The sequence below is a fragment of the Akebia trifoliata genome, chromosome 16 (genome assembly GCF_017979445.1).
Source record: "Akebia trifoliata isolate Shusen 1 chromosome 16, ASM1797944v1, whole genome shotgun sequence".
Lineage (NCBI taxonomy): Eukaryota > Viridiplantae > Streptophyta > Magnoliopsida > Ranunculales > Lardizabalaceae > Akebia > Akebia trifoliata.
In genome coordinates this window covers 8,349,910-8,375,163 of record NC_141390.1, presented here as the reverse complement: position 1 = coordinate 8,375,163, position 25,254 = coordinate 8,349,910, and the positions used below count along the sequence as shown (strand labels likewise).

General features: G+C 35.0%; 1 protein-coding gene across 1 annotated transcript; it reads right to left on the bottom strand.

The window, feature by feature from the left end:
• Positions 1-317: 317 nt before the first annotated feature.
• On the bottom strand, positions 318-17,433 carry LOC147382505 (uncharacterized). The gene is made up of 8 exons (XM_086429411.1): positions 17,295-17,433; positions 16,875-16,898; positions 15,196-15,301; positions 13,933-14,001; positions 12,244-12,737; positions 11,027-11,288; positions 1,851-2,059; positions 318-531 (listed from the first exon to the last, which is right to left on the bottom strand). The coding sequence occupies exons 1-8, from the start codon at positions 17,297-17,299 to the stop codon at positions 465-467; spliced, it is 1,236 nt and encodes a 411-aa protein (XP_086285537.1). The 5' UTR covers positions 17,300-17,433; the 3' UTR covers positions 318-464.
• Between the last annotated feature and the right edge of the window lie 7,821 nt (positions 17,434-25,254).

Here is a 25,254-nt window from a genome sequence, read left to right as displayed (position 1 = left end):
CAACCATGCCCTTAATCATGAACACCCATGAAAGACCTTAACCATTTCCAAATCAAGGAACAATAATTAGAGAGAGCTTCTATTGCCACAACTACTTCGGCTAACGCCACCCCAAGATATGCTAATTCTTTGGTGATTATATATGAATAGGAGTGGCGTTAGCAAAAGTGTAGCAATAGAATCTCTCTAATTAAAATATGTAGCAGAAAATACAAAATGGCCTTTAAGGGGTAGCATGTAATGTATGTGTATTACATGTGCCATGTTGTGCATGCATGTGTGTGTGTGTGTGTGTGTGTGTGTGTGCAAGAAAGAGAGAATTCAAAGAGTAGTTTATTGCATGGGATAAAGCATAAGCGGTTTTCATCATCATCGATGGCACACAAATTACCATATAAGAAGATAAGAGTTGATAATTAACGAGTAGATATTACTAGTGTCATAGATTATACTTTCATCTTCACTTATTCTTCTTCTTCAGCTTCCTCCAGCCAATTCACAAACGGTTCCAAAGCCTTAACAAAGGATTGCCTGCAGTGTTTCCCACAGTAATATAATGAATCAGGGAGCTGAGGCAACATATAGAAAAATTAATTACTCTTTAACCATACTTCCATAACACACAAACTCACTCAAACAAAACAATCATTTCCCCCTAGACCATAAAATTCGGCAGAAAATTTTGAAAAAAAGTCTATGAACAAGGGAGCAGCCGACTAAATCAGGCAAATCAACAAATTAATTGTAAGTTGTGGATAAATCCTCAAATTTATATCTTCAACCTTCAAATCTCAAGAATAAAATAGTTTTTTTTAGAGTTTGAAGTCGATGGGTTTTTGGAAGAAACCCAAAAAACATCATTTGTCTAGTCCCAAAAATAATTTGAAACTTTCCCCAATTAAACCGAACTGTGCCATGCCAAATAATTGCCGAATCAGAACTTGGTTACTATGGTCCAGCAAAGAACAGTACATGGCCTAATTACACAATATGACACATTATTATCAACCAGGATAGTCCAGTATGTGGACAGCATAAAAAATCTCGCTGACAAGAATTGAGAGCTTCTACTTTCATACCAACTTTTACTAACAGCACACCAAGATGTGTGTAATTCTATGGTGATTTACATAAGAATTGGGGTACTGTTAGCAAAAATTGGTACAGGAATAGAATCTCTCAAAAAATAAGCTCAATCAGCTGATTTTAATAGATGGACATTTTTCTCTACATTGCACCAATGTATTTCTGGCTGTCCAAAAAGAATATGATTGATGGGTTAGGTGGTTAAAATCATCCCATGGGCCGACTTTGGTCTAGCAAACCTTCTAAATGGGGCCCAAAGACTACACTTTGGATGGTAACGAATACGCCATCATTGAATGGTCGAGGCACAAACTCTTAAAAGGTGTGAGCAGAGCTTAGTGCAACTCTCTAGTCTTCGACCGTCATATAAGTTATAGCAAAGTGAAACATGAACACTACACTATGTAACGCAGTGTCATTGGTTCATAGGCAGCTTCAAGAGTACATTGTGACCATTATTCAATCACACAAAACACTTTCCTGACTAACTTAGTGAGGAAAAATGGCCTTACTAAGGCTCATCCACCTCAAAACAAAACCTTGAGATTCGTCAGGATTTACGAATCTCAATGTTTTGTTTGCCTTTTTTCCTTACTATGTTAATCAAGCTAGTCCTACTCTTATCCAATTATGTAACAATATACTCAAGTTTCTCATACAGCGAGAACAGGATCAGTTGAGAATCAGTTATCAAGAAATCTCCATCAGAAGGAATTAAAGGATAAACACAGATTTTGTACTATTGTAATAGCCAACTTGCATACCTTCCCTTCGGGTTTGTTCCTTTACGGAACCAGAGGAGAATGGTATCTTCTGCAAGCACATCCTGGTCGTAGAGAGATCTCACAATTTCAGGGAATAACTTCATTAGTTTGGCATCCTCGTAGCATTGGATCTGAACTTTGTACAGGAGTTCTAGCTCCAACTTTCCACTTGTACAAAAGGTATTCAGAAGTTTTGCCCATGTTTTTACCTGTCCAAAAACACACATTCCTATTTAAATTTAATATTAGACAGAATAATTTCTAGAATTTAAAAGGGGGGGAAGATAATCGAGAAAAAATATTTTTCTTAGCTTGACCAAGCCAAACCATTATGACCATATCCACAAAAATAATCACCAAAACCACTGAATGGTGATGAAACTACATGGGTTTTCACAATCATCTAGGACACCACAATATGTTATGAAAGAATGTACATAAGAAAATCCCTATGCCATCCTCAACATGTAAAATGTTGCCCACACGCCCTCAGAGAGAAGCTTAGCCTCATTGAAGTAATACATTTAAGTACAATTTCTTGTTCCAAAAGTAACACAAAATTCACAAGCCATTCAGGAAGTATTATTTCATAAGTTTATCCATATGGTCCATATGGCGGGAGAGGGGCAAAAAAAGTAAACAGACCATTCAGGTAATATAAGGGATACAATCCCTCACTTAGCCAAGTGGATTATTTCTTAAGTTTACCCATATGGTGCATGGTTTTAATTCCTGGTTTGACGTCCCGCTCATTCATGAATGAGACCAAGTTGTCTCGGACAAAATAAATCATTTAACTCGGGTTGCAATTTTTGTTAATATATACATTTATATGCAAATAATTATACATTTTCTTATAAAATATGATAGATTAGAGGTGCTTAGTCACAAGATCATATTTTACTTAAATAATAAATCTTTAAATTATAAAAAAAATTAATTATTTTAACCAAAAAAATGTGAAATCCTGGTTGACTCGTCCGAGTTGTATTGACTCGGTGATATTTTCAAAATATTGCACGAGTCATCTTGATTGTCAAACGTGCAACAGGATTCACATTGTGAATCCATCTCAGACAAGATTTGAGGTAAGAACTTCATCAACTCACATGTCCCTATTTTTTATAATAAACATTCAAAATCCTATTTTTGTATTGGTTATTTGTCTTTATTTCGTATATGTTAGAAAATGGTGAGAGGAGCTAGCATATGCTAATAGAAAAAACAAGAATTATCGCACATAGAAGCATGGGACTGATTTTCAAGGACCCATCAAAGTGTGAGTGAAAACATACATGCACAAGATTAGGGTTATGAAGAGAATAAAAGAATAGAAAAATAAGAATTATCCCACAAGATTGGGTCACAATCTCAACCGCTCAATTCAGGATCCAAAGAAAGTTTTGGAACTCAATTGTTTGGGTTGGGATGACGACCACATCATATCCTACGCCCTTGAAAAGGAATGTCCATGACGTAGGACAAGTCGCAGAAGAATTAATTGAACATTTGGATTGCCAAAAGTAGAAGCGTAAGAGCTAGGCCTATGTGGGGCAAATCTTTTTTGGTTGGCTAGAAACTTTTGTTTTCAGCAAAACACTTCTCCCTAGAAGTGATTTGCCAAAAGGGTGCTGCCTTCTAGGAAGTGTTTGGGAGACTAAGAATCAACAGTAGATCGTGCCAAGAGGATGAAGGGTTCCAAGGATCATAAAGTTGTGATCGCATCATTGAAGCTACAGAGAGATGCAAAATAGCTTTTAATGAAGATTCATTGGTTGATGGGGAACATTTCCGATTAATCCATAAACTGCCACAAGGTTCGTCGAAAGGCTTGGTTGTGGCTATATTGAAAACCACAGAGAGACTGCAAAACAATCTTTGTAGCACATCAACAATAAGTTCTTCTCCAAGCATAACATCAATAAGGATGGAGAGACCAGCCGCTTTAAGTTCAGAATCCCAGTAAAGAAGACTATGATCCCATAAAGACCAATCTGTCATTGTTGATCCACCAAACAGTTAAGGGAGTAAGGGGAATATAGCCATAAGGTTTCTTTCAGCCTTTGTGAAGCCAGGTGTGAGTTTTTTTTTCAAATTCTTATGAATGCTTCGACCCTTCAAATCATTTTTTATAGGTCCTTCAATTTTTATTTTTATTTTTTTTATAAGCAAAAATGTAATTAATGGGAGGACAAGGAAGGTCCTTCAAATCATTATTAATCATTCATTTTCTCTGCTAATCCATTCTCCTCTCCTAGATGTTCAAGTCTGCATAATTTAGTCCATGGTTCCCGTTACTTCTTATTGGTCCTCAGGAAATCTCTTTATCAAGTTGGATCCTCCTAATTAGAAGCATTCTCCACCAAAGAGGTGTTTAATGTCTCCAAAAATGAAATTGATAAAGGGGACCCATAGCTAAGTTGGTTTAACACATTGCAAAACAACTTTGAGGTCATGGGTTCAAGTCTAGCTTACTTGTCAAAAAAAAATGAAATTGATGAATTTGGACTTCTTCAAATTCCCAATTTCAAAAATATTTTCCAAGGATGTCATGCCAACTAATTTCATGATGGATTATGATTCTTTCGAGTCTGACAAGACTGAAAAGCGAGAGGATCCCACTCCCAAACATCACATAACAAACATCAGGATCTCCATTGGCCTATGTCCAACAAGCAAAGGAGGAAATCCTACTGTTCGTCTTAAGGTTGTCATTGGACAAAAAATAGGAGAAGATGAACAAGGTGTTCAAAAAGAAAACAATCAATCGTGTGAGGTAGAAAAAGGACATCAAATCACAAGTTTAAGTGTTGAAGGATCAATTTCGGACCCGAAAAAAGAAAGAAACAACCTATGTTGATTATGGAGATTCAGGAGCAATGCTAAAACATGCATGACCAACCGAAAAGTTTTGGAAGTGAAAGAAGAATTGGAAGGGGGCAAGAAGTAAAAATGGTGATTAAAATTCTGTCGTGCAATGTAAGAAGCCTAGGGAAGAGATCAAAAAGAAATTTGATGACAGAGTGCTTAGAGTTAAGAACCCTCACATAGTACCAATCCAAAAGTCCAAAATGAAGGAAATTAAAGAGAAGATTATTTATGAAGGGCTTAAGACAAGGCAACATGCTGTCCCCCTTCCTTTCCAAAATTGTTGTTGAAGTTTTTGGTTCTTTGACATCCAGAGCAATTGCTCTGGGTGCTTTAAGAGGCTTTGGAGTGAGTAAAAACAGTTCAATAATTTCTCAACTCCAATTCGTTGATGATACTCTTTTATTTCTGGATTCTTCTTGGGACCAAGTTTGTTTCATAAAGGGCCTTCTCAGATGCTTTGAAGTTGTCTCATGTTTGCCAATTAATCTAAGAAAGAGCCAAAAAATTTAAGTTGGTTTATTTCCTGATTTGGCTATCTAGGCAGAATTTCTGGGATGTCAGGTTGAGTCTTTCCAAACTTCCTACTTGGGGCTTCAGAAAAGATTTTTTTTTTTTATCAATAAAGATAATTTTATTAGAGAAAGAAAAAGAAAGGGGGTCGAGAGAACCAACCCAAAACAAAGAAAAGAAAACAAGACAAAAGAAAAGCAAAACAAATAGTGGGAAGATAACCCTAATTAAAAGTATTATGTCCAGCATTCCGAATTACTTCTCATTGTTTCTTATTCCTATAAGGGTGGAATGACAATAGGAGAAATTGGTGCGACTTTCTTTGCAAAAATCAAGTTGGCAATCAATGATATGGGAAAGTAATTAAGGCCAAGTATGGGGAGGATTCGATGGGATGGGAGAGTCTTTCCGTTAGTTTGTCCTATGGGTACAGGTTTGGAAAGATATTTGTAAGTTGTCTCCAAAATTTTGTAACATATTCGTTTTAAGGTTGGGAAAGGGAATCGCATTGTTTTGGGAGGAACGATTGTGCTATGATACTTCGTTGGAAGAGCCTTTTCCAATTATATTGCGATATCCTCTAAGAAAGGGTTACCAATTCCAACTGCATGTCTCATGATGGCAGGGATGTGTTTTGGGATCTTGGCCTCAGTAGATGTTTTAACAATTGAGAGATTCAGGGAGTGGCTATTGACACAAAACTTTTATCCTCCAATGCTCTATCTTACCAAGCAAAGGATCTTAGAGTTTGGGGTTATAATCGGGAGGGTAAGTGAAGTAATGGAAGCGTGTGAATCAATAGATTCGAAAGGAATTAAGAAATCATGTTCAATGGAAAACACAAAATCAATTTGAAGCAATGGATTCAATTAATAAACAAGCAATAGCTTGAAGAAAATAAAGTATAAACCTAAAAGTAATTAAGAGAGAAAAGATAATTGAATTGATAGATATAGAATTCATTGAATTTCGTTTTGGGAGCTCCTTACATAGATAGCTCCATCATAACAACTTAAAAACCTTCTAAAATACTAAAAAGTAATTCTCTAATCTATTTATAATATAATAATAACTTTCTAAACCTACAATAAATCAATTTGGATACTTCTAATTACAGTTTAAATAATTAAAAAGAATTTTAAAACAAAGTAGAAACTAACAAGTAACAAGGAATTGTACTCTCAAAATATGTATGAAATAAAAATCCTACTAGAAATAGAAAATATAAATTCTACTAAAACTAGAAAATAGAAAAAAATCCTACTAGAATTAGGAAACTACTTAAGATTCTAACTAGAATCTGTAGATGTCCTTCATCAGGCTCTCCTTCTTGAAGAGAACTCGTCCCCATATTCAACACAAATAAAGAAACTCCATTCTCGGGATAATAAGAAAAGATGTGCATGTCTTCCAGTAAGTCCAATGAGCATTATTGCTAATTTTCTTGAGGATGGAAAGTGGAGGTATGACGCAAGACAACGAGGGGAGATAAGAAAACGATAGGAGTTTTAGGGAATTTGGTTTAGAATTTTTGGTAAGGATTAAGGATTTGGGCTACAATTGCAAAACGTTTCCAATCAAAACATTTTGAAATTACAAGGTTGAGGGTATTTGGGTATAGGGTATTTATGAGATTGAGTTTACGATTTGGGTTAGGATAGGTAAACCCAAAAGAAAATTATTGTTTTTTTTTCGCAATTACGACAATTTCAGTAGGATAGATGAGAAGGGTTAAAGAATGGTTAAAGGTCAAAAGAAAGGATAGGATTCAAGAATCAAGAATGGAGTTTCAAAAATCAAGAAAAATGAATTAAAAGAAAATCAAAAAAAATAAAATAATAAACAAAAGAAAAATAAATATTAGAATAAGTAAGAGAAAGGGATAGAAAGATAAAACCTTGGAATCACACCAAGGGTTTATTGGAATCACTCTAAGAATGGTGGAGAACTCACTTCACTCCATGAAAGAAACACATTCTTTATTTATCAAAATCTTCGTTGTTCATTCCTAAAAAAAAAACCTATTACAATCTATATAAAGAAAATAAATCAAGAATCCTAGTCAAACTAAAATATCAAATAAATAAACCTAATTTTCGTAACTTTCTCTCTCCTAATTTTTCTACCCTAATAACCTTAAATAAAAGACAAACTAAAATCACTAAACTGCCCCTAAATATTATACGAAAACCATGGGTCAATAAAACATCAAAATAAACCCAAAAGTATAAAAATAAAGTTCTAATACAGAAATCTAAATAAAAACGAAAATCTACTCTTCAAGATTTGATGTCGTCGTCAATGATCTTCTTAAACTTAGTTTTGTTGTAGGTGCCCGTTGAAAAACAATCCTTGCTAAGGTAGACCAACACCAAATATCCTTTTTCATGGGATTTGAAACACCTATGTTTATATTCGAAAAAACTCTCCACTGTAAATAACCAATCAAGGAAATCATTACTGTGGAGAAGGTCATTGAATTGTGGGATGTCTACCTTAAGCCAATATTCGACCTAATGAATTCAGGTGGGTGGTGGATTGAGTAGGAATCCAATTTATCAAGATAATCAATATAAGAAATTGGTTGTGTTTGGGAAGGGTTATAAGGGTTATACGGAGGGTTGGGATTATGAGTTGGAGGGTGAGAGTTTTGATTTTGAGGATTTAGGAGTGGTGGGTATGAGGTGTGAGGGATTGGGGAAGGGAATTATAGAAAGGATTTTGATGGGATGGTGGTGGAGGATATGTTTTAGGGTCTAGGGGGATATGAGATACAATTTGGGAGAGTGCAATTTGGGTATGATCAAAATTCTGTGTAGAATTTTGAAAATTGGTAGATTCGGTCTCACTAATTGGTACCTTAAGGATTGAATTGAGGAAGGTATGGTGGGAATCCTTGGGGTCAAGGTTGTTAAAAACGCTAAGTAGGGCCTAAGCGGAGCCTAAGCAACAAAAAAAAATAGTTTCCTTTTTTTAGATTTATTAAAAATAATGCAAAAAATAAGAAATAGGATAAAAAAAATAATGACAAATATGCAATTGCCAAGGTAACATCAACTAATTAGCAAACTTGCAAGTCAATAATCAATTAAAACCCAACAAGTCAACCTAACATTTGCAATTTAAAATCTATCAAAGTAACAATTAAGAAAAATATGTAAATAGATTATCAACTAAGCTTTAAAAATATCCTCTAATCTGAAGTCAATGATGTCCTCATCCCTCCAACTGAGGGGGGCATTGTCACCACCACCATCATTGTCATCATCTCCCTCCTCCACTTGAAAGTGCTCCTAGCTTTCAACTTTGAGAAGTCTTAGAAGTATAAATGCTAAAAAGATTTTTTTTATAAAACCCTCAAAGTTTTGATGAATATTTTAGACATCCCTATGTTTTAAAAAATCTAATAAAACATCCTAGATCGTGGTCTTTTGAAAAGACTAAAGAAAAAAAAGAATTTTTTTTAATCCAACTTTAAGCTTAGGGTGCCTAGGCTCCTGAGTAGGCTAGGCAAAGCTTCGGCACCTAAGGCCCCGCTTTTGACAACTATGTTTGGGGTCTTCATCTCCAAGGGTTTTCTTACATTTCTAAGTAAGTTTTCGATCAAATCATTTTTCTTTGGTTTCTATGAGCATAATTGATGTAGGACAATGAGGGGAAATAAGAAAATGAAATTTAATTTTGGAAAAATAGGGGATTTAGGGAAATCTGGTTGGGGATTGGGTTAAGGATTTAAGGATTTTGGCAACAATTGCAAAACATTTCCAATTATAACATTTTGAAATTACAAGGTCGAGGGTATTTGGATTAGGGAAGGATTTAGGGTATTTGGACAACAATAGGAGAGATAAGAAAATGGAATTTGATTTTGAATTTTAGGTAAGCGTGACCACAATTTTAATGAAAATGATAAAAAGTTAACGAAGGGATTAAAGGTTAAGGATTATTGGGTAATAATTAAGGGTTAAAATCAAATGGGTTTCAAGAATCAAGGATCAAGATTCAAGAAAGGGGTTTCAAGAATCAAGAAAGTTAAGAGAAAATAATAAAAAGAAACAAATAAATATTAGAAAAAAAAAAAAAAAAGGGGGGGATAGAAAAATAGAATCTTGGAATCACACCAAGGATTTCTTGGAATCACACCAAAAATGGTAGAGAACTCACTTCACTCCATTAAAGAAACTCATTCTTTATTCATCAAATTTTCATCATTCATTAATTAAAAAAATCCTAATACAATCTATATAAAGAAAATAAATTTAAAAGTCCTAATCAAACTAAAACACCAAATAAATAAACCTAATTTTTATAACTTTCCCTCTCTTAATTTTCAAACCCTAATAAACTTAAATAAAGACAAAGTAAAGTTACTAAACTGCCCCGAAATATTATACTAAGACCATGGGCTAATAAAACATCAAAATAACCCAAAAAAAAAAATGAAAATAAAACCCTAAAACATAAATCTAAATAAAAACTAAAATCTACTTTTTAAGATTTGATGTCCCCATCAATTCTCCTTGACTGGGAAGATTTCGCCACGGGAGAAATAAAATTGTAGTAATTCTCATCATTGGTTGCGTTTTGCATTAATAATGAGCCAAGTTATCCTAATTTCCTTGTTTTTATGATGTGATCCCCTAAAATCCTCTCCAAAGTGTTTTTTTTTATTTGAATTGCAAGTTTGGGTTGACTCCTAATCACTAACCAACTTAAACTTAGGGGTATTATCTCTGTCAACTTTTATTCCAGGTGGGGGGGGGTCAACGGATCATCTCCCTGTTCATTGTGCTTTTGCCCATAAGGTTTGGATGCATTTCCTTTCCCTATTCCAAACCTCATGATGCTTTCATAGGTTCATCCTTCATCTTTGTAAAATGTATAAAGGTTTTAGATGTGTGTTTTTTTGAGGACCTTCTTTTTAGATGAGACTCTATGATTAGTCTTGTGGTGGTGTTCTCATCCTCCCCTTTAATAAAATCAGTTTAATCTTAAAAAATGAAGAATCGGCTAGTCACATTCTTATCCATTGCAAGATGGCTTCAGAAATATGGGCATATTTTTTTTCTCGCTTTAGTGTCTTGGGCTCGCATTGTCCAATAAGTCTTTGTTCAAAGAGTTGACGCATTTAGGACAGGAATTCCTTATGTTAAAGAGGCGGCGTCTTTGGAGCTCGACTCCCTTCTCTGATTCTTAGGGGGATTTGGGAGGGAAGGAATGATCGTGTCTTCGAGGACAAGAAGCATTCTCTTTAGGAGCTTATCTTCTCCATCCTGGGTCCTTTTTCTTTTTTCTTTTTTTTCCTCTTTTTTCTTTTTTTTGATAAAATTTGTAAAGAATTTATAGGTGTATTTATTTTATGATTTCGTAGGTAGGTGGGATTGGGTTTGGTTCTCTAAACCTCCCACCTTCTTTTAATCAAATTTTACTCATCAAAAATAAAAAATTAATAAATTGGTAGGGGAGTTGGATACCACTATGCTATAAGAATGCTCCCACAAGCACTGATGATGAGAATAAAAGAGAAGCTAACAAATAAAGAACAGAATGATGGTTCATTGCTCATTTGGTTGCATGGATTATGGAACTATGGGTTATGGTATTTGACTGAAAAATAACATGCACTTATGGAATGGTTAAACATAATGCTAGTCCATGCTCTATTGCAAAGAAGGAAGTAATACCATGTAAGACATTAACTTAGAATCCAGATTGTAAATTGTAAGTAAAAAAAATGATCAAGAACATTGATTGTTCTACAAATTTTTTTAAAAAAATGGATAAATAACACGTACTTGTCGTAGCGCTGCATTAGCATTCTGCTGCTGATTTTTCCCTGACCATTGAACAGCATCCATTAAAACATCCCATAAAATGCGCACAACCTCAATGTCAGGTAACTTAGCATCCTTAACACGTTGCTTGACAGTTTCTATGACTTCAGATATATCAGTCTCCTCTGCTATCTGGGTTGTTAAAGCAGATTTCATCTCCTTAAGTTTAACCTCAAATATCTTCTTCTCATTGTATTCGACCAAAGCTGTCAGCCCTTCCTTGCTGCCCAACAAAGACATAAGCCAGAAGCTATTATTTGGAGAAAAATTAATGGTATAACATAGAGATTAGAACTTGAAATGTGTCTAATATTAGTGCTTTACCCAGCCCTAAAAGGGAAAAAATAGGGATTGAAATCTTAAAATGGAGATTTTTAAATGGTCAAATGTAACTTAAATCTTAATGAGTAACCGACATTTGCCAAACATTTGACATTACAATATTAGATGGTGCTATATGCCAATTTTGAAGATATTGTTCAAGACAATTGACTGGTAAAAATGTGACATAGGATTAATGTTGTAGATCCCATATTTGGGATGAAGCATACATAGATGGCGATGATGATGGTGTTACAACATTAAACCCCATTCAAAAAATAATGCTAAATCATCTTTTACATCTGAAATTTCCTCACAAAGAAAAGATTCCTTCATAGTTCACCAAAGAAAAATAAAATCACATAAAATAGGGGTCTTAAAAAACACTCTAAACCTAAAATCAAAAACACTAACACATTTGTGCTCAAATGGATTACCACATTGGCAATCCAACAACACAGCCCTCTAGATTTCATGGAAAAACATGGATAAAAAAATTCAAAAAAAAATCTTTTGAACTTGATCCAAGGTTTCGAAAATGGAAGGCTACCGAAGTTCCACCTAACTCCCAAATTTAAAATTAAAATTCAACGGTGAAATATAACTTTTTCTGGAATTTTTTTTTTAAGTTCATAGAATTCTGTCCTCCACAACCCTGAAGCATCGGATCATGCTTTTGGATGCCACAAGTTGAGCCCAAGGACCCTTAGTAAAGATGAAATCCTTACTAACTTAGTAAGGCTAATTGGACTCGATTGAAAAAAAGCAGACAGCTTTCAATGACATATTTCCATATTGCTAAAGATCATTTGTATTTTCAGAATAACGATTGCATTATTCTTGAAGGAAACAACTACCTGAAATGCTCAGAGAAACCTTCAGCAGAACGCTTTGCAGAGGGAAAGAAATCAAGGAGATTGTCCTCCATTTTACTCCGCTTGAGAAGAGAAATCAGGTCATCGAGGCTATTATCAATCAGATACTCCCTGAAAAAGTCTGTTATGAATGAAAGCACTAGCCCCTTGGCCACAAGATTATCCTTGAGTAGTGGCTGGAGAACTGACTCCGGTGGAAGCCCAGATAGCTTCTGAGAGAAGGTAAGTGCTGTGAAAATTGCAAGCTTTTTCCTTTCATTCTCCTCAAAAAGCTCCAATGATTGCAGGAATCTTCGCATGACATTTTCGAGATTCTTTATGAGGAAAGGCCTCCGTCGCAAGATCTTTTGTATGTAGAGTACAGATGGTAAAATAGCTTCCCGTTTTGGCTCACAATCTATAACAGAATAGGTGTGCCGCTCCCCCTCATCAGACTTTGTTGTGCCAGGTTGAGTCCGTCCACCCGTGAAAACCACCTATATTTATCGGTATATCCAATAACTATTAGAAAGGAAAAACAATTGACAAGATAAGCAATATGTAAAGTAATAATTAGTAAAAAGTGAAACCACACTAAGAGTTCTATACACAACCTAAAAGAAATATATATAATTATATACATACACATGCTAACTTTTAAACTTTAAAGGTTACTTGGTATATGAAATAGCAAACAGGCTTTTAATCTAGACTGGACAAATGTCCTATCCAGCTACATGGAGTGGGGTCCACACTACCCCGCTTTCCTCTTCACCCCTTCAACTTTATTATCTTTCCTCTCCCCCACCCCCCTCCCCTCTTTTGCAATAATATCCCTTCAATTTTACTATATTTCCTCTTTTACCCCCTTTTTCAATAGTACTCCTTCTAACTTTATTATATTTCCTCTTTTACTCATTTAACCCCAAAGAGGATGTCCGTGCCCCTTTTACCCAGTTTCTTAATATTACCTCTCCAATTTTATTATTTTTCCTTTTTTTACCCCCTTAACCACAAAAATTTTTACTAATACCCCTCCAACTTGTTATTTTCCCACTTTTACCCCCCCCCAAGCCCAAAGTGGATGCTTGTGCCATAGACACGAGCGAACTCTAGTATGTATATACATGGAGAGAGAGAGAGAGAGAGATGAATCTCAAAGATAAGTAATTGTGCTTATGGTAATAATTATATTCTGATTACATAAGCTAATTGTCCAAGAGTTTGGCTATCTCATTTTTATACAAGAAAGACATCCCATAAGGCAAATCCAAGAGATGGTCCAGCTTGTTGGCTAATCACCAAGGGCCCATGATGATCTATATAATCAAGAATAAAAACAAGTTGAATCACCTTCACTCAAGAGAGGCCCCAAAATTTCGCAAAAAGAAACTTCAAACCACTTAGAGGTCAGTCAGCCATAAACATGATACTTAAATGAGAATGAAACCCATTATGTATGCCATTTTTTCATTAAAATCCATCACTAACTTAAATTGAATATAGGAGCAACTAACCCAAATGCTTTCCATTAGAACTTTTTTTTAATATGTAAAACTACTATAGAAAATTCAAACATATAGACTTTCACAATAAAAAGACAAAATATATATTAGCACTCAGTAAAGGATTAGTTCAAACAAAATCAACTGAGAAGACGAAAAAACCATTATCAGTGCGAAGAATACTCACCTCAAAAAAGGTGTCACCGTATCTTGAGAAGTTAAGGTCCGAAGATTCAATGCTCTTAGCAACAAGTTCCTGCAATGGCAAATGCTTGGTCAAGCATATGAAGATAACTGAATTACAAAATGTGGGCTTAAACCTCTCTGAAAGGTAAGTGGGCAAGCAGATCATTATCTCACGTATACAATGTTGTCCAAAGAATTAGAGTAGGATAATTAAAGAGGAGGTGTGCTTAAGGAGTGCTATGTACTGACACAGTTCAAAATCCAAACATCAAATTAAAAGGAAAATTTTATAAAATGGTAGCAAAACCAACTATGCTTTATGGAGATGAATGTTAAGCAATTAAGAATGTGTTCACAGATTAAGTGCAGCTGAGACAAAAATGCTGAGAGGGATTAATTGAAAAACTAAGTAGCTAAAACCAGAAAGAATAAGAAGGATAAAATTAGGAATGAAAGAATTCGTGAAATAAAAGAGTAGCCCCAATACGAGACAAAATAATTTAAGTTTATTAAATGTGCTACAAAGGTCGATTATAGACCTTTTGAACGTGCACATTCAATGTTCTAAAAAAGAACAGAGGAAAAACAAAATGAACATGGATTGAGGTAGTGAGATTGGATATAAACGTACTTGAAAAAAAATAGAAGGCATAGCTTTAGACGAAATTGAATGGAAGAACAGAATCCGTTAACTGACCCCAAATTTGCGGGATAAGGCTTTAATGAGGATGATAGGACCTCGTAACTCATAAGTTCTTCATCATCATCTAAATCCTTAACCCAAATATTGGGGTTGGCAAGGTCAAGTTGCATAATACATAATTTGGCAGTATAATCATATAATGTCGATGAAATAACTTTTCAATAAGTAATGAAATATTTTTTTCATAAAATATGAAAAATAATAGATTACAAGCTGGATAATTTTACAAGTTAGTTCACATATGCATTGACAATTGCTGTAAATGTAACAACATTATATTTTCCCATAGAAGTTCCTATCAGGAAATTTTAAAAACCATATCTGGGGTAAAAATATCAATGGAGAAAAAAAGCAGAAATCCATATGATGTACTCAAATCTAATGTAGTGCAACCTAACATATACAGACATGAGCACGTCACGCATTTAAAAGAATCCATGCAGCATACCAGGGAACTAAACTAGGGTTAAATATACAAAAAATTCAGAAGCATTGCCTTCCAAAAACCCATATTATTTTCCCAGACTAAAGCATGAATCCAATATAAATAGGTTAACTTACCAGATCACCAGAGTTATCGAGATATATCTGGACCACTGCATCTGCAAATGTTGCAGGGTCCAGAGGCGCTGCTATATTCCGTTTGCGGGTCTTAATCCGCGTACCACTGATTTTACATAATTAAATAGACAGAAATTATGAACTAGTTAGGAGCATACAATTAGAAAAAATAAAAATAAAGAAATAAAGAATAAATTTAAAAAAAATTACGAGTAGGCAGCGATAATATCCAATCTATTACATGCATATTGTTCCAAACAAAAGAATGTTATACATCTAGCCAAGTCACTTGTATTGCAACTCGTATCAGTATCCTCAACAAAGACATGACCACAGATAAGTCGGAAATTAACTTGAGTTCACCGAGTCTGAAATTGAGGAAGGGAACAGCATTTATTCCTGTACAAAATAAGACCAAGAAAAGCTGCTCCCAAGATGCTAAATGGTAAAACACTTGGAACAAGAATTTTCCATGAATGTACACATGTACTACTAGAGGACTCGGAGATCTTCCCATGTAACGCGGTTTAGGGGACAGGCTATCTCAAGCGACACCCCAAACCTCTTCACTGGAGTGGTGGGTTTTCCTTTACATGTTCCCAATCCAGAGAAATATAATAGATATCCTTGGTTTGGCCATGCTGGCCCTCCACATGGCAAGAAAAAATCCAAGCACTTTAACGGGGGAAAACCTCTTTTCGTTATGGTTTATTTTGTTATACAAAGGGGAAGACATGGTTAGGAAGATACATGACCAAAGTAGAAGCTGAAAATACTGTGCAAGTAATCATATTTTGGTATTGAGATATATAATGTGTATTGCTATGTATCATACTGAAACCAATCCCAATAGGATGCATTGGACATGGAAGAGTACAATATATAATAATCATAGTCACAAAGTCGGGGTTCGGCAATAATTCGGTAAGAGAAAGATTTGGAAAAAGTCGGGAAAATGTCTGATTAATTTAAAAGTTAAAATAATTGTTTTAAGTATAAATATATATATAAATGAAAAATAATACTTCAAATTGCTAAAAAACAAAAATAATGTGATTTTTTCAAAAAATAACGATTAATCGTTATTGATCTGAAAATGCAAAGATTTTTTTCAATAACTTCGTGACTCTTTCAAGAAATCGTGATTTACTGACAACCATTAAAATCATGATTTAATCACGGGTTTTTTTTTTCAAAAGACTGCAGATTTTTATCACTATGATTCATAGTTACAACTTAAGGGTACAGATATGCATCATGCACAGTACCACTAGCACGAATAAAAAGATGCATCCCACCAATCAAACTAAAAAAAAAAATTTGAAAAGCATCATGGTTTTAAAACTAGTCCGAGATCGAAGTCATCTCAGTTTCGGAGGCAACCAGGTGATGTGACAGTCCATCACATTGACCCATCCAATATCAGAGTTGACTGGTCCGATATTATCAGCCAAAGTCAACCTGGTTTTTTATTTTTGATATAAAATTTTATTGATCTAATTATTTTTTATCTACATAAAATATAGTTTTGCGACTGAGCATCTGCTAAACCACCTTATAATATCAAAAAATTGTAATTAAGTATAAATATTAATAATTTAAAGCGTCTAAACAAATGGAAAAGATAACAATAAGGAGAAATCAATGAAACAAAACAGACAGAGAAGAAGACAACGTACCCGAGAGTGGGTTTCTCCTTTGAGCTGAAAATAGGAACAAATTATCAGTAAATCACACATAAAAGTTAAAATTACACCTACTTCTACACAAAAAGTAGTACAAAAAAGCATATTTCGGTAAAAAAATCCACCAAAAAAAATCTTTTTTTAAAAAACTAAAATGAAAGCCCTAATTGATCCGAGAAGCAGAAAACCCTAAATTACGTATATGAAGATCAATGGAGAAGAACAAATAATAAGGGTGAATTAATTAAAAAGTGAAATTTTTGCCATAAAACCTATCAAGAAGAACAGATCCATGGAAAGATTTGGGGGCAAAAACAAGAAAATAGAGATAAGAGTGGGAGATCGATTATTGGTGTAGGGACGAGTATAAAGATTGGATCTGAAAATTAGTTGGAACGAGTATTGGCTTGTTACCTCATAAACCAAGTCCGAGAGAGATCGGAAGAGAGCGAGAGAGCGAGAGAGAGAGAGAGAGGGGTTTGACACACGAAGGGAAAGAGAGGACTGAGGGCGACGAGAGAAACAACAATAACAATAAATGACAATAATAATATATAAATATAAGAAATTATAATAATAAGAACTGAAGAAGAAGAAACACTTTTCGTACTAACTTAGTAATATTTAAAATCTTACTAAGGGTTGTTCAGCTAAAATGGCAATCCAAGACTACAGATCTTTAAATTTCATGAAAATATTAAGATCCAAATAAATAAACTCAAAAATATAATTGTTTTGTACTTAATCCAAGATTTTGAAAATGGACGGCTAAATTTAGTGGTTAAATAGAAGGAACTCTTTCTCTTTATGGAATCTAGAAATTAGAATAAAGAAGGAAAGGTTATGTTATTCCTTTCCCTCTCTACTTACTTACTAAAGGTAGAAAAAAGTGATGCCCTCTCTATCTCCACTTACAAAGGTATAAAAAAACATTAACAAAGGCAGAAGGAAAGAAAGATAAGAAAAAAAAAGCAACAAAAAGAAAAAGTGAGACTCTTTGCTTCTACCAATAGTTGGATTTTTCTAAGGTGTCCAACCAAGAGAAGAGAAGAGAAGGCTTGATGTGAAAATGTGTCCAAAAATCACCCAAGAATCTGTAAAAGTATCCGTAAAGGTAGGGAATTAATTTAGAGAGCGGCTATTGCATTGCCAGACCACACCAACTAGGTGCAATTCTTTGGTGATTTACAAAGGAATTAGTGAGGCATTTGCTAAAGTTGAGCTATTATGGCACTTCAACTTCTACTTATTACATGCCAATCAAAAATAAAGAAAATAAATAAATGATTTAAAATAAGTAAAAGTTGGGTGCCAATGGAAGTTCAATGGAATTGTTTGAATGGGTGTTATAATATTTTGTAATGTTGAAATAATTACTTGAGCTAAATCTTTATAAATGTTTGAAGAGTGTATTTCTTTAATTGGGGCGTGTAAATAATTTAAGAAATTGGGATGTACACACCACACCACACCAGCTGTGTGCAATTCTTTGGTGATTTACAAAGGAATTAGTGAGGCATTTGCAAAAGTTGAGCTACCATGGCACCTTAACTTTTACTTATTACATCCCAATTAAAAATAAAGAAAATAGGTAAATAATTTAAAATAAATAAAAGTTGGGTGCCAATAGAAGTTCATTGAAATTGTTTGAATGAGTGTTATAATATTTTGTAATGTTGAAATAATTACTTGAGCTAAATCTTTGTAAATGTTTGAAAAGTGTATTTAATCTTTAATTGGGGTGTGTAAATAACTTAAGAAATTGGAATGTAATAAGTAAAAGTTGGGGTGCCAACAATAACTCCCTTAACTTATTATATAAAATCCTAGGGACCTTTGTTAACTTAATACACTGTAAAGCTTTTCCGCTTAATACCCCTATATTTTGCTTTGTAACTAGCTAATTAATTCATTTTAAAAAAATTCAACTAAACATCGCTTGACTTTAACAAAAACTAAGGGCCCGTGTGGATACAGGAGCCAGAAGTACTTAGAATATAAGTACTTTTTGAAGTACTATCTGGAGTAAGTGGATAACTGTTGTGTGTTTGGATGTAAGTTCTGAAAAGTACTGTCAGAAGTACTTTTGATAGAGTTTTGTGTTTGGAAATTATTTTAAATTATGTTAAAATGATCAAAATGCCCTTTATAAGTATCAGTTACTATTTTTAACATTATAACTCAACAAATTATTCTTCAAAATGAATAAAAGTTATTGTTTTTATTCATAAAAACTAATATAAACACCCAACAATTATAAACAAATAGAAGATATTATGAGCAAATATGTGCAACCACTAAAAATATGACGAAGCTTTCACCACATCAATGGATAATAAATTTGTGTGTAATTGTTCACATCAATCTTGCAATAAGAAAATTTCAACCATGGTTAAAATGCTCATGAATAAATCATTGAATGAGCAATTGGGGGAGGTAGAAATCCAAATTTAAATACTACACTAAAAGGCTACCACCACATCAATGGATAATAATAAAATATTATTTAATTGCATTTTTGAGGGTATGCTTGTAATTTTCAATATTTATGAGGGCATACTTGTCCCAATCCCGTCATTTTGACAATGTTTTGTAGCTCCGCGCAAGAGTAGTTTAGAGAAGTAGCACCATCGGTACTTCGTGAAAAAGTACTAAAATGACTCCATAGTAAAGTAGTTCTTTCTATGAGTTATTTATTTATCCAAACACCTTTAAAGTGCCTCTGATTCCCCGCAAAAGTCAGAAGTACTTAGAAAAGTTAATCCACACAGGCCCTAAAGTTTTCTCGTACGGAGGAGATGCTCTTTGGGGTTAAGGGATAGTCTTGAAAAGGTAATAAAGTCTTAAACATATGGATGGAAAAGGGATACAAGAGGCAGGGCAAAGCTAGTAAAGAGTTAGTGGGGGTAATTGCCCCCATAGAACTTAGAGTTACCCATGTATTTTAAAACTAGTTGCATGTCTCATTTGCCCACACTCCATCACCTCCCTCCACATCTGCCTCCCTCCTCACAAATTTTTGGAGATGGCATTGCCTATTGATTGGGCCTTCTCTCATAGACTAATAGAGAATGACCTAAATATCATTTTCTTCAACTTCCAATTAAAAATCACTAATTTTTTTCTCAAAATCATTCATCTTCAAGCTTTTCAATTGTACCATTAACTATAGTTTGCACCCGCGACAAAAAAAATAATTATGATTCAACCCATGGGAAGAGAAAATATAATGTATAAAGTTGAAGAATATATTTGAAAAATGAGTGAAAAGAAAATACAATAAAGTTAAAAGTTATCTTTAAAATTTATGATGAGACTTAATCTCAACCCCTTTTATGGGGGAATAGATGGAAACAAAGGAAGGAGACAATCGTGTTGTTTTATTGCGTGGATTTAAAATATCAAAAATATTATTTCATATCCTAATGAACATTGTTAATTAGATAATCAACTAGAGATAGCATTTCCTAAAGTATAATTATTTTGTGCAATCTTATATAGGGGTGGCAATGGGTTAGGTCGTGTCATGTTGTAGTATGGGTATTCTGAAAATTTACCCAACCAAACCTGGCCCATTTAATAATCATGTTAAAAACTTAAAACTAAACCCAACACACTTATTAAATAGGTAACCTAACCCGACCCACATAAAGCGTTCAATAAAAAAATTCATTTTCACCACAAAAAAAAAATCTAACGTTCTTAGAATTTTTTTCTCTACATCCCTATGATACCGGATCATGTTTTGGATGCCACAAGATAATGCAAGAAACTTTCCTTACAAACTTAGAAAGGAAAGTGGTTTTCTTTCCCAAACTAAAAACTTAATCTAGAAAAAATAACATTGCTCAATTTACAAAATTTGGTATGTTTTATTTAGATGCAATCACTAAATGCATGGCACTTTCAAATTTCACCAAACTTTTTATTTATGCTCAATGTCATCAAGACTACCCTTAGTTTGACGACATTGGGAGTGGATACCTTCTAGCATTGATAGTCTACCCATGGTATACCATCTATTAATTGAATTGAAAAAATGTACCTTGTAGTATTGTTGGTCCTTCATGGTACCTCAAACACTTAGAGTGCCTCCAGTATTACTAGTTTATTCATGGCACTTTAACATTGAAGAAGGCCTCAGAGTTCTAATCATTTAGTGGCGATTAACAGTGAAGGGTGCCTCGGAGTTCTAATCATTCCTTGGCAATTAATAGTGAATGATGGCTCATGATTTTAATCATTCTTTGGTAATTAACATTTTGAGTACCTCCAGCATTGTTGGATTATTCAGGGCTCTTTGACATTGTAGGGTAGGCCTTCAGTCTTAGTTGAACCATTTTGGACACAACTTTTTTGTTTTTGCTTGCGTCCAACTTTTTAATCGGAACATTCTTGGATCAAAACGTTCACTTTTGGATCAGAGCGATCACTCTACCTTAAAGCAATCAAACATCTATTTTTATGTATTTTTTCTTGGAATTCCCTCACTATTTTTTTTGTATACCTCCTAATGACAAAACAACATGTCTTATTTTAGACACAAACCATGGTGGCCCAAAAGCACTCTACAACATCCTGGTGCCAATGAAGTCCCTAGCCCATTTTAGGGATAATTCCTTAATTGGCATGGTGCCAATGGAGTCCCTAACCTTTTTTAGGGCCAACTCCTTAATTGGCCTAGCATCAATGGAGTGACTAACTCTTTAATTAGCTCGGTGCTAATAAATTCCATAACCCTAATTTTTAAGGGGGGTGATTCCTCAATTGGTATGGCATCAATGACGCTTCAATCCATTTTGCGACATTTAAGCGAGTCCCTAACGAATCTTGGATATTCCTTCGAAGGGCGTCCCGACTCCAAGTTCCTATAAGAAAACACATTGGATTTGCGCGATGAAGAACTATGTTTTCCTGTCGAGCAGGGGGCTAATATTGATAGACGTTTTCGATTACGCATTTGGAGGGCACCAACAATGATACATTGGCGCCAGTAGGGTCAAACATTGACACCAACAGTATACGAAGGAAAACATCATAAGTGAGCTCTCATCAATCACATGAACATGGTGTAGGTGATGAACCTACGTCGTTGACACTTCAAGTTAAGATAGGCACAATCAAAGGGGGGCACCTAGGTTTAGGGTTTGGTGATCATAGAGTGAGGCATGTCGAGGTTGTCAGGATCAGAAGATGACATTCCTCAAGGACTGTTATCTTGCACAAGGGAAGGTGTCATTCCTGCTGACACCCTTCTTTGATCATTCCCTATGGAAACCTATTATCACAAGGGAACCGTGTTAGTCTTGCTAACACCCCTTTTTAGTCAATCCCAAAGAAGGTTTGTTGTCTTAAGTTGACCTATGTCAACACTGACAGACAAAAGAGAAGTCAATCTTGGACAATGACCTTACCTATCTACCACTGATATCTAGGCTGACATCTATTGCTCGAGCAAACAGATAAAGATAGGGACCCTCTATTTAAAATGAGTTGGGTCTCATTTTATGGGACAAGGGGATTCAAGACCTCAAGAGCCAAAATTCTCTCCAAATGTGCTTTTGGTCCATACTCTCTTTAACTAATATTCTCACCCCTTCTTCACCACCACCTAGCCTCACCTCACCCCTTGTCTTCTTCCCTACCAAATAGTGTCCCAGAGGTCACACATTGAGCTTTTCTAAGCATTGAATCCTAGTCAAACCCCCAAGTCTAGCCACATAAGCTAAGTCATTATTTGTGGGAAGTTTTGCTTGTGGATAAAGATGAAACCGGTTGATTTTGAGGAAATGAAAAATAATGTGTGTTAAGAAAAAAATCAAGTTTTTTTTTTTTTAAATAGGTTGAAGATGAGGATTTTTCTGTTACATATTGAAGATGAATAGTTTTGAAAACAAAAAATATTATTGACTAGAGAAATAATTGATTTTTTTTTTGTATAGCCGTATAGGTTATTCAAATATGATATTATCGGATATGAATTTAAATATTAGTTGTGATAATTTGACGCTCCTTTTTTCGTATACTCCCTTCATAGAATTGTACAAAACCATAAATATATGTGTTTCTGTATCCCAAAGCATTGGTTACACGGTTCTATGAAGGAGCGTACAAATAGCGTACGAAAAATGAGCGTCAAATTATCACGATTGTTTGGATATTGATTCTAAATGTCGATCGGATATTGGATTGGAATTCGGATGTAACATACTCAAGTGAATTGGCATGTGTATAAAACCATATATTTTTTAACCTCTATGGAGTATATTTGAGTATTTTTTTACTTAGTTTATTATTATTATTATTATTATCATTTTTATTATTAGGGTAATTATAAGGGCACCCCAGTTATTCATTAGGGCCTCCCGTGTACACAAGGCAACCCATAAGATGAAAACTGTAGACACGTGATTTCGTCATTACGACGGCCACATCTACTATGATTTGGAGTCGCCACCATTCATATTGTAAGTGGGTGTGAATGGTCACCCGATGTGCATTTTTGAAAAAGTGACATTTTGGCATTTTAGTGACTCACGTGGATAAGGTACGGATCAAACCTTAAGATCCGGGGTAAGCGGCTCGGTTGGAGAAAAGGGAAGGTGTTAGGCACCCTTTTCTCCCCACTAAATAGTGGTAACCTCAACTCAACTCGGTCATTTGATTAAAAAAAATACGAAAAATGATGTGCCACGTGTTGTGCATTTGTACCCTAGATAGGGGTTCATTTTCGGTTTGATCATAGGGTCATTCCATTGATGGAAATTGCCCTTATAGACCTTTAGCCTTGGGGTCCATTCATCCTAAAAAATAAAATAAAAGGGAGAGGGGTGATAGAAGAGGGAGGAGGAGAGGATGTAGAAGAGAGAGGGGGGGTTGCCTTGAACCCACCTTGTATCTTCTTTCTTCTTTTCTTCTTCTTCTTTGAGTCTTCTTGAGTCCTTAGTATTTTAAGCAAATACAACTCTTTTTTTTTTGTTGAAGGAGTAAAGAAGAGATGATGAGTATGTGATTTTTTTTATGAGACTTGGGGAGGATTAGTGTGATGGAATTGATGAGGATTTTCTTAGTGAGAGGGGTGATAGTTGTTAGTAGAGAGAGAGTTGGGGAGAAACTTTGTAGTGAAAGTTGGGCCATTTTTGGGAAGAGGAGGAGGGTATTTATAGATATTGAGGAGTTATTTTAGGGATATAATGGGGTGAAGTGAAGAAAAAGGGTAGAATGGTTATGAGTTTGAGAGAGAAGTGGGTGTAATTTAGAGGAGATTGGAGGGTATTTAGGTAAGGAGGGTTAAATGGGTGAGTTTTGACCCAAATGGTTTGGATCCTACCCAACCCATTTGGGTGGAGTGTTTGGTGAGGTAAGTTTAAGATGGTGGTTGTGATTTGATTTAAGAGCATGGAGGATTTAAAGAGGTGGTTGATGATATTTTGGGAGGGTGAGGGAGATGATGCCATGTGTTAAGGTGGGTGGAAATGAAGGGTTGGGATAGGTTGATGGGAGAGGTTGAGTGTTTGACTTGAGAGGATGGTGTAGGTTTAGGTTGTAGATGTAGGTTTTATAGGGAATGATGAGGGTAGATTAGGGGAGGTATAGGTTAGGGGTGTGGGTAGATGTGTTTGATTTGAGAGAAAAGGTGATGGGTTGATGTGTGGGTAGATGGGATTTAAAGCAAATTAATGGGGTAGGTAGTTGGGTGAGGGAGGTGAGATGGGGTGATGACATGTGTCATCTTTGATTATCAAGATGGTGATTGGTTGATGTGGGTAGTGGTTGATGGGTTAGGGTTGTGGGTTGGATATGAATTGGATATGGATTTAGGCTTAGAGGCTTTGGAGTGTTTTGGGCTTGGGTTATGAAATGGTTTTGGATTTTAGGAATTGGTTGGGGGTTATTTTGGAATGGATTTTGAGGGTATAGGTTGGTTTTAGATTTTGGTTGATGTGGATTGATTTTAAGTTAGGGGTAAGATGAGAAATCGATTTAGGAAAGTGTTGAGGGCTCATGGGCCTTAGGTGGGCCTATGGTTTTTTGCGGATTCGGAGGCGGAGCGATGGTAGTAGAGGAGGGGTAGACATCCCAAGTCTCACATTTTTAATTTTTTAATTTTTTTAGATTTTTGCAATCATTAGTTTGATAAAAAATGCCACGTGTTGGCGAATCGGGCTTTTTAGGCCCGTTGGTGAAATTTACCGAAAATTTGGCGTTTTTTATTTTGGAAGCGGAGCGGTGAATATTGGGAAGACGTAAGGTAGGCTGAGTCCTTTTGGTGGGTCTCCTAAACCATTGAGAGGTCTTAGGGGCCTCGGGTTGGTAAAAATGTCACTTTTCAATGACTTGGGCTTTTAAGGTCCGTTGGCCCATTTATTTAGAA